This window comes from Stegastes partitus, unplaced genomic scaffold, assembly GCF_000690725.1.
Source record: "Stegastes partitus isolate 25-593 unplaced genomic scaffold, Stegastes_partitus-1.0.2 Scaffold1006, whole genome shotgun sequence".
Taxonomy (NCBI): domain Eukaryota; kingdom Metazoa; phylum Chordata; class Actinopteri; family Pomacentridae; genus Stegastes; species Stegastes partitus.
The window spans coordinates 113,960-123,705 of record NW_007578737.1 but is presented as its reverse complement, the minus strand read 5'-3'; the positions used below and the strand labels follow the sequence as shown (position 1 = coordinate 123,705).

The 9,746-nt window shown below is 42.4% G+C and overlaps 1 protein-coding gene across 1 annotated transcript in view; it reads right to left on the bottom strand.

The window, feature by feature from the left end:
* The window catches only part of LOC103367015 (WD repeat-containing protein 49), an 18,914-nt gene that overhangs the window by 3,031 nt on the left and 6,137 nt on the right, over positions 1 to 9,746 (bottom strand). Inside the window, exons 10-18 of the mRNA XM_008294896.1 lie at positions 9,265 to 9,743; positions 9,007 to 9,156; positions 5,940 to 6,124; positions 4,642 to 4,781; positions 3,835 to 3,983; positions 3,538 to 3,749; positions 1,412 to 1,542; positions 772 to 824; positions 511 to 640 (exon numbers count right to left, since the gene is read on the bottom strand). Of these exons, the coding sequence (XP_008293118.1) occupies positions 551 to 640; positions 772 to 824; positions 1,412 to 1,542; positions 3,538 to 3,749; positions 3,835 to 3,983; positions 4,642 to 4,781; positions 5,940 to 6,124; positions 9,007 to 9,156; positions 9,265 to 9,743 (1,589 nt within the window). The 3' untranslated portion in view covers positions 511 to 550. The remainder of the gene's footprint in view (positions 1 to 510; positions 641 to 771; positions 825 to 1,411; positions 1,543 to 3,537; positions 3,750 to 3,834; positions 3,984 to 4,641; positions 4,782 to 5,939; positions 6,125 to 9,006; positions 9,157 to 9,264; positions 9,744 to 9,746) is intronic.

Below are 9,746 nucleotides of genomic sequence, written 5' to 3'. Positions count from 1 at the left end.
AAACAAACAAACAAACAAACAAACAAAAAATTGTATTTCCAAAAAGCCAGAAAAATGTCTTTAAGTTTGATTAGTTCATACAGCACCAGCTGTCTGCAGGTAAACTCTGTTGTCTTTAATCTGTGACGGTATGATATTCCCCTTGTTGATTTTGTCTATAACTGCATAGGATACTGTCGTAAAAAACTGTCAAAGGTTTGCTCATCCAGATGACTTTAAACTGCACTTCCGTGGGTCCCCAGCAGTACACCCACCAAGTCTGAAGTAGATCAGATGTACGATTGTCAAAAAAACGAAAAGAACAGACAGACACAACTTCTTATGCACATTTACTAGTGAGATATTTGGCATTTTTTTGCAGCAGTGGAGAAGAGTGAAAAAGGATGAAATAGATGAACTATTTGTTATTGCAGTCACGAGGCAGAAACAGAACATAAAGATGAGGTGTTTATAAAACCAGCAGGAGGAGAGGAGAAGGGACAGGATTCAGTAATCAGTACGAAAACTCACCTGCAGGACCTGCAGAGTCTGATGAGGTGAAAAATGCCCATCAGCAGTGATTGCTGTGGTTGACGCCATCAAGGAGACGTCTCCTCTCCTGACACATTGCTACTGTCTGGCAAAAGTCCTCACACAGGTACTGACACACACAGATAGGCCGATGATGGATGGATGGACGTGCATGAGGGAGGGAAACAAGATAACTGAGGTGAAAATGATAAATCACAGTGTTTATCCTCATCAGCTGCTGATTGCGTGTTTGCACATTACCATGGGTTGCTGAGGTTGCTCTTGATCGTTCTCTGCTGGGCCGGTGGATGAAGCTAAAGTGGATGACAGGAGACAAGGTTAAGTGTGTAAATGCGTGCATGTGTGTCAGCCTGGGTGTGGCTGCAGAGAAAGCACAGCTAATCGCTTATTTTGGCAAGTTCAGAGCAGACAGTGAAAGGAAAGTGTAGGAAATGTCTTGCAGATAGACTCACGCACACCCTCAGACACAAACTTTGAGTATTTGTGCACTTCTAAGAAAAATCTGGCGTGCGTCTCTGGAGCAGAACATTGCCCAAATGTTCCAGAGCTGAGCTCCAGACTTTAAAAGAGGAGAATGTGAAGAATGCTCTGACTCTCCTCTTCATAATGTGGTGAAATTGGACGTGATTGAATCAGAGTATCAGGTTTAATTAGCTTGGAAGAGCATCGTGACCTGCACTGTTTAACCCTATTTTTGTGAATATCCTCAGCAGCAGCTACACACACCCATGTACAGATGGATTGTGATGAAAGTGGTAATTACTGCAAGGGACATTCCCAGTGCACGGCCGAATGTGACCGGCACAGGCCTGGGTCAGGGAGAGGCCATCTGTACGTCTGTGTGTGCAGCTCATAACACCTGTTTGCACTCAATGGTTACCTTCAGAGCAGCGATCTTCCTGTGAAGTTTGACCCTCGGTGCTGGGGTCAGACACTTCACTTTTGACCTCAGCGGCTCCTAGTCTGTCCCTTTCAGTCGTCTCCTCTGCGTCTCCTCTCTGGTTGTTCTCTCTGTCAGAAGCAAATGATATCACTCCCCGCTGAAGCCAATCCACTTGTGCAAACACACAGCTGTTTACTTTAGATACAGGCCTCACAATTTCATTCAAGGACTAAGGTCGGCGATCTCTGTTGGATGATATCTTGTCACAGAGGCCGATATCTGTGGGAATGCTTGTTGCTAGATTTGATTTAAACCAGAGCTGTTACTGCTCTCCATCTCTGTGGTGTAGTTGGCCTCCTTTTGAGGACTCTGTGTGCTCCTTCAGTGTGTGTGCCTGAACTCATTTTAGGGACTGCTTTACTGGATAAGGCATCATTTCAACATATGCGGGGCTTCGGCTTCAGAAATTTACGAGCTCATAAGAGTCGATAGAGCATTTTTACACTGATAATCTGTTGACATCTGAATTGTTCAAGCCGTTTGTGGAAAAATGAAAGAGTTTCAAGTGAATGTGGGGCAGCTGCTTTGGTGCACACATGGAATTCTTTGATGTGAATTCAGAGTGTTTACATGGCACTATCAAAGTACATTATTGTGTATGGTAGTTGTTGCTTAAAGGATTAGCCAAACCCAACACTTGCAGTATGTGAGAGGTACAGGGGGGGAATAGGAAATGTTGTGTAGTGCTTTTTGATTCTTCACAGAATCAGCAGCCACAGAGGCCATGCCAGTGGGTGGTGCAGAGCCCTTGATACCAAGAATATAAATGAGAGAGAAAAAAAACAAACTATTGTAATTTGACCTTTTCCTCTGTCAGTTTCTTCCTCGTACACCAGGACATTACATATACACTCTCCATAAGCAATGCTTTCAGTTCCAATAGGATCACCCATGTCGTACGTCTCTATTTAGAGACCACATGCAGACAACTTGACTTGTCTTGACCTGACTCAAACAATAATGTTGCAGTGACTTTTGCTCCACTGTGAGGTTCATATATTCAGACATTTATTTATGTTTCTAAGCGAATGCTGACTCTGACTTTTGACTGCACTTTTTTTTTACTCCCTTAAATTAAACGACTCCCGACAGCTTTCTCCTTTATGGTCCATTTTACCCAACATGTGACAGAAATACAGTCAAACAGGCAGCAAAGTCCCGGGCCAAGCCAGAGTTTATGACCTTTAACCAAACGGACGTCTCTATTAAAGACTGAAATGTTTGTGCAACGGCGAGGGAAGTTTCTTTTGGAGGACGTGCGACAGAATTCCTCTTCAGAACATCTATATTAAATTTGGTACAAACCGCTCATCCTTGATGTCATTACTTGTTTGGACACGTCTTGCATTTGACACAGGCAGACTTAATATGCCAGGTGCTATGTGTAAGTAGACTTGAGTGATCTAATCCCAAAAAGCTGCCATGTTTACCTGCGTCATCATCGAAATTTGAACCGTATAATCCAATGTGCTTCACATTGCCGTGCGTATAGTCATTTTTAGCATTTATGGCTGTCAGTGAACCATCGATGGAGGTGTTAGCACACCACTGAGTGATGCAAGAGGTCAATAAGAGTTTATTCTCGTAGTTTGATCGTAACAACTGGACTTGCTTGAGTTTCTTGAAGACGATTCACCTCTCATCTAAGAGGCTTCATCAGTTCTGACTGACTAGTTGGGAGTTCCAGATACTTATATTCTTAAGGAGCCATTAACACTTGAGTTTTGGTTTCAATTGGAGGTTGTTGCTCCTCCCCCTTGTTAACGATGAGAGGTGAAACGTCTTCAGGAAACTCAAGCAAGCTCAGTTGTTACAATTAAATTACAAGAATAACAACAACCTGGATGACTGAGAATCTTCACAGACAATAAGAGTTTAGTTCAGGTAGTCGGTTAAAAAATGTTGGCTAAAAGTGACCAAATTTTTCAAATCTATCTGAATATATCATTTTGTTCTCATAAATTAATCAATATCTAAACAATTCCACGCTCTCTCTGTAACCCCCTTTTTTGCAGGCAAACTGCTGAGCTACACTGTAACAGGAAGAAGCTGATATATCTCACCTATGGTAAGTAGCAGGGTCAGTAATATTCCACATCACCCCCTGTCCAAAAAGTCCCACACAATCTCCGTCCTTTGTCCACAGTCCAGCCGAACCGTCAACTGATGCTGTGAGGACGAACAGTCTGTCAGCTACCTCAAGGACTTCCACACATACCAAGGGCCTTTTATGAGCCTTCCAACACCGCAGCAGGGGAGGTCGCTCACAAGCTGACTGCACGGAAAGAGAATACATCAAGTACACGAGGATGTATGGTACAGCGCACATTGCAGTTTCTTATTTCCATTCACCAGCTCACCTTGTGTTGGATGTCCAGTGCATAGGAAGAAATGTCCCACATCTGAAGCAAGCCTGTTGTGCTGCCTGAGACCAGGATGGAGTTTTTAGGCTGATCTGAGCTCAGGCTAAGCACGCACTCACCTGGCTGCTGTGGAGCATAGAACTCACCTGGAGGAAGAAGAAACAACAAGTATATTACTCGTTCAAATATAAAGCAGGTTGTAGTTTTCTTTTTTTTTTTTTTATTGCGGTAGAAAGGTCTGCAGGTTCACTCATGCAACTAAATCTATTTATATTCTGATTTGGTGCCAATTTCAGGAATTCTATTTTAACCTAAATGTACCTCAGAGACAAATTGCTACCCTTAACTGCTTTCTGTTATGTCATGATGTGAAATTCCTCTCTGCTAGAAAAATGCATGGACACATACGGTATACAGACACACAACGTCAAACTGCTTCACTCACACACACACACACACATAAACCCATGCAAGCTCATACACATATGCAGCGGTCACAGTGCATGAATCCCACACCACTAAACACAGATGGGATCTGGAAAGAGACATAGTTGTGGGCTGCCAGGAATGGTACCGGCAGGAGGCCAAGTCGGCAGTTCGGCCTTACTGTCACTGCTCGCGTTGGTTTGTAAATCCATCTTACGGGAGGAGGTTCATTAAAACTGACAGCGGCTTGTCAACTGGTTATAAAGTGAGAGTTTTCATTTAAATGAATGTATTTTGGTGTTGCGTCCAGTTTTTTTTTTTTTCTTTCTTCTGAATGACCTCACGTAAATCCCTCGTTTTCTCAAGAGTCCCGCTCACCATACGTATGTTTCTCTCCAGTGATGCTCCAGAAGCTCAGCCGGCCAGCCTGTGATGAAACCAGGACACCCCTGTTTCTTAACTTTTTGTCGCCGGCTCGATGCTGAAGAAACAAGAGGCTGTCCACAGGGAGTGCCGCTCTGGATGCACACGAAAACAGGAAAAACACCAAAACAAACAGAGAAAAAACAACCACTGAAAGGAAATTTTGGTTCCCACCAGTCTACTTCTAGAGTTACCAAACTGCATGCAAAGATTCTATAACAACATGAGGATCTTTTTGTTTTTTTTTGGTACCAGAAATAAGTCAACCACTTCAATTTTAAGCGGTCTTAACATTTTATTTTTAAACATATATGCTTGACTTGGATATGGGATTTTATTGATAATTATAGAGGTATGTGATGTGTTGGTTTTGTTGGTTTGCCGCTCATCTCCTGACCTCCTGCATCTCTTTATCTTTACATCGCTGTGCTGAAACAATCAGTTGATTATTCACCCTATGAGAAATAATCACCAGTTATTTTCATTATCACTTGATGACATGATTCATTTGTTCCAGCTTCTCAGTTGTGGGTTTTTTACCTCCTGCGTGGTCGTACGTGATAATAAATGGAATGTTCCCTTTGGCTTTTGGAGGTTAAAAAGAGATTTTATGACCTTTCTCTCTGAAATTATGGTATGTATTTTTCACAGTTTTCTGACATTTTATGGACCATGTGATAACCGATGAAACTAGAAAATAATCTGCTTATTATTCAATAAGAAAATTGCTAGTTGCAGCCCAAGATATGAATCTTCATTGTGGTTTTTCTTGTTTTACAGCAGAGATACTCAACTTGCATTTTTTAGGGACCAGTCAAGAAAAATCAACAATATCCGTCTTTGGCATTATTCTCGAGTACAGCCGAGGGGCATTATAGCACAGTTATTATTTAAACAAATGAAATATCCCCGTGTGTTTACATTATAAGCAAGAAAATGGTTGACGGGTTAGTCGATACCCTGCTACAGGCTTGAATTTGCCCAGTGAGTTGAGTTTTGCTGTTTTCCAGGTTCAAATGAAAACAGGAGGAACAGGATGCAGCATTATATGAACAAACACACAAACAATTCACAAATATGAACAAATCACTGACCTATGAAGTTCAATCACAAAGCTGAGATACATCAAATCAAATCTGTTTAGAGGTTTCTGAGTGAATTTATCGCTCTGACTGGAAGATATTATAGTTACATTAAGTAGGAAGCTGTACTTTTAAACCCTCATAGATTTACATATGTTAGCATCCTCTCACCTCGCCTGTGTCTCTCTCTGTAGGTGGACCAGTGGTCCTTGTGTCTCCAGCCTCCAGATAACCACTTCTCCATCATAACTTGCCGTGGCAACAACCCCCAGGGCGGAGCACTGACACACAGCCAGTATATCTGATTTGTGGACACCGCTGGACTTCCATGACATGTCTGCTCTCACATTCATGTCCTACAGACACAGCATATTAAAAAGTGTAAGAAACATTTATATGCAGTATTAACTTATTACCACTTTTATGCCAACATTCGGAAGGTTTTCCAGAAAAATAAAGTCCGCTGTTGTCTTCAGGCTCTACTGTATGCATAAGCTTGTTGGCTGTGATTGTGAAACTCTCCGCGCACGGCTTCCCACTGGCTGACAGTTTACAAATGGCCTGAAATAACATGTAATTGTTTGTGTTGCCTTGTGGAAAGCAGGTCTATTTCCTTCTCCGGTTTGCTGATTTTGTTTACACCTCTGGGCTACCATGTTGTGGTGAGCTCTGTAGAATGGACCGTGTGGAGGCTCAGCGCGGTTCAGAGAAATACTGGAGCAGATAAATGTCTCTGATCTCACCAGCTGCTTATGTAAATGAATATGTAACGTACGTCATTTGCTGATATCAAGTCGTTCCACTCGAGATTTTTGGGACTTGGAAATGTTTTCTCAAAAAAATCAACTTAAACCAGTTTATAATAGGCGGCATTATGAGTTGGGGGGAAAATCTGCTGGAGAAGCAGGACCCCTGAATGTTACTACTGTTCTCTTCAAGGGAAGAATCCAACCACAGAGCAGATGGCAGTTAAAGGTGAAGAGGTAAACTGTAACACAAGAATCTGAAGGGTGAAAATACAGTCTGCACACTCAGACTTTTATACATTTATGTGTTGAAGATCCGTGTGCCGGCATGTGTAAATGCGATGTGGGTCTGTATCAGTGCTCTGAAAAGATTCCAGAGATTTTTCTCAGAAAGGCAGAAGATTTAAAGTTATGAATTTATTGGATATAATGGGATCAGTTTAGTGTTACTGTCAGATGGAATATTTTCTGAGCTTAATTTTGGACAAAGTCTTTTCAAGCCCAAATTGTTGTCAGCGTTCTTAAGAAAAAAAACACACACAGTGTTTTAAGTCTGTCCTAGATTAGTCACTATGGTGACAGGTGTTTGTGTGGGACTCATCATTCTGCTTTCAACATCTGGGGAAAAACTTGTAGAGACAGAGCACAAGTGCGAAGGCTGAGACTTCAGGAGGGAGACTAATTTTTACAACATCTTGATATATTATATGAGTGTTATGTCTTTTTGGTCATTAGTGCGTGGCAGCGCTACAGTTCCCACAATCACCTGTCAATCAAAAGATTCTTTTATGTATTTAAAGTTAGAATTTTCTTTTTTGGGATTCTTTTCTTGTCGCCACACTCTCTAACTTTACAATTATTTCCCACACAAATGGCTACTACTGATAGAAACCTGAACAAATCACTTACTGGTAAGAGAACATTGTCGTACGGAGAAGATCTGCGATTTCTTTTTATCTATTCATTGTGACTTTTGAATGAACACAATGTACCGCTTCAAGTGTGACATTTCTTGAAGGTCCCTTGTGAAGGGTTTGACCACTGGTAGCATTGTGGATCAATGTTTGTTTTTACAGTTGGGTCCCAATGATACTCTGTCTTGCTGATTGTTTTATGTTGTTGATTAACAATTGTTGGCCAGGAAATGCAATAATTCGCCACAAAGAGCGAAGCTGCTTTCAAGTAATATAATGCATTTAAAATACACTAGTTTGGCTGCAAGGTGGCTCGGTGGTTAACATCGTTGCCTCACACCAAGAAGATTGCCAGTTTGTGTCCCAGTGAGGACACCCGGGATCTTTCTGCATGGAGTTTGCATGTTCTCCCCGTGCAGCGTGGGTTCTCTCCGGGTTCTCCGGCTTCCTCCCACACAGTCCAAAAACATGTTGAGGTTAATTGGTGATTCTAAATTGTCTGTAGGTGTGAATGTGAGTGTGCTTGGTTGTCTGTCTCTAAGTGTAGCCCTGTGATAGACTGGTGACCTGTCCAGGGTGTCCCCTGCCTTCACCCTAAGTCAGCTGGGATAGTCTCCAGCCCCCCCATGACCCTAGTCAGGATTAAGCGGTGTATAGATAATGGATGGATGGAAGTTTGAGGCATAATTGTTTACTATACAACCCTATATCACTGTCCACAAAAACTCAAATGTTTGAGTTTTCTAGAAGTAAGGTGGTGCCAAAATGACCATAAACATTTAAGATTTTATCAACAGTGATGTAAGGCTTTAAAGTTTACATTTATGCTACAAAATACGAGTTACATCCCTTATTTCCAGGTGATGCTTCTCTCATATATAATGTGATCACTTAGTAGTTTGAATGTCTAGAGTTGTGAACAGCTCCACCCGATATTGATTCTTCCCTCTATAAACTTCACACATGGTTTAATTTACATAAATGGTCAAACAATCCACTATCTCAGCAAAAATCAAAGACTTGAAAAAAAGCCTAAAAACTAAGAACAGATTTATGTATCACAGCTTTTGTTTTTTTTTCATCTTTCCTTTCTTCTTGCTCATCTTAAGAGCCCTCAGATTTATCTATTCGCCCCGTATGTAAAACTGGATCTAACGTAGTTCAAGCTGCAGCAGCTACAACAGTAACACACTGCCGACACTCTCATGCTTTACTATTAATAATCACATCTAATTTAATACTTTCAATTTGCTGTGCATACTTATGTACTTTTCCACAAGGAAGACTTTTTATGCAGCATGTTTAGCTGTAATGGAATACTTTTACTTGAGTAAAGGATCTGAATACTTCTTCCACTACCATTCCTCTCTCCACTGCAGCAACACACAGGTGTATGTACTCCCCGTGACATCCCTGTTACGTGTAGTTATAGTGGCAGCACTCACATCCAACCACTCGAATCGTTCAGCCAGGGAGCGCAGTGAAACACTGTTTTTCAGCCCAGTGTTAAATTACACCCATAAATTCTATTTATGTGAAACAGCTGTGGATTATAATTTAAAACACCCTTGATTTTACCTTCCCTCCTGCAATGTTGTACTGAGCGATGTGTTGGCTCCACCCCACCGCCAGCAGCTGGTTGTCATGGAGACAGGTCAACCCGGTGACTTCAGAGTCGGTGACGGGCTCCAGCTTGTGCAGGTTGAGGCCGTTTAGTAAATTCCACACCTGATTGGAGAGGAGGTCAACACAAGGGTATTTCACACGTGAGGAAAAATCAACCGGTGTATCAAATTTGAAGCATTTCTCTAATAGTGATAAGACATGGCATTAAACCTTAATAGTGCCATTACGAGCCCCAGTGAGCAGCCTCCTGTTAGAGGAGTCCAGCGTCATGCAGGTGAGTTCAGCTTCTCCATGAGCGTTTACAATGTGAAGCAGCCTCCTCCCCGTCTCTACATCCCACACAGACACAGATGAGTCGGAGTGTCCGGTCACCACCTGTCTCAGGGTGGGGTTGTACACAGCACAGGACAGGGACGGACCCCAGTGAGCTTCGGTTTTAAACTCCCTTCCTTCATATGTCAGCCAGCCGCCTCCCCCTCTTCTTGTTTCTGCAAGATCGAGCACCGCCAGGTAATCTTTGCATCCCACCACTAAATGAGGCTGTGTCTCCTCAGGAAGAGGAGGGCTCAGCAACAAGAACGGGAAGCTGCCATGTTCTGGGATACGACCCAGTTGCAGGCAGGGAAACTGTAGGCGGACGGTTTTCAGACAGTGATGGGTAGAGATGTCCCAAACCCTCAGCTCCTGACAAT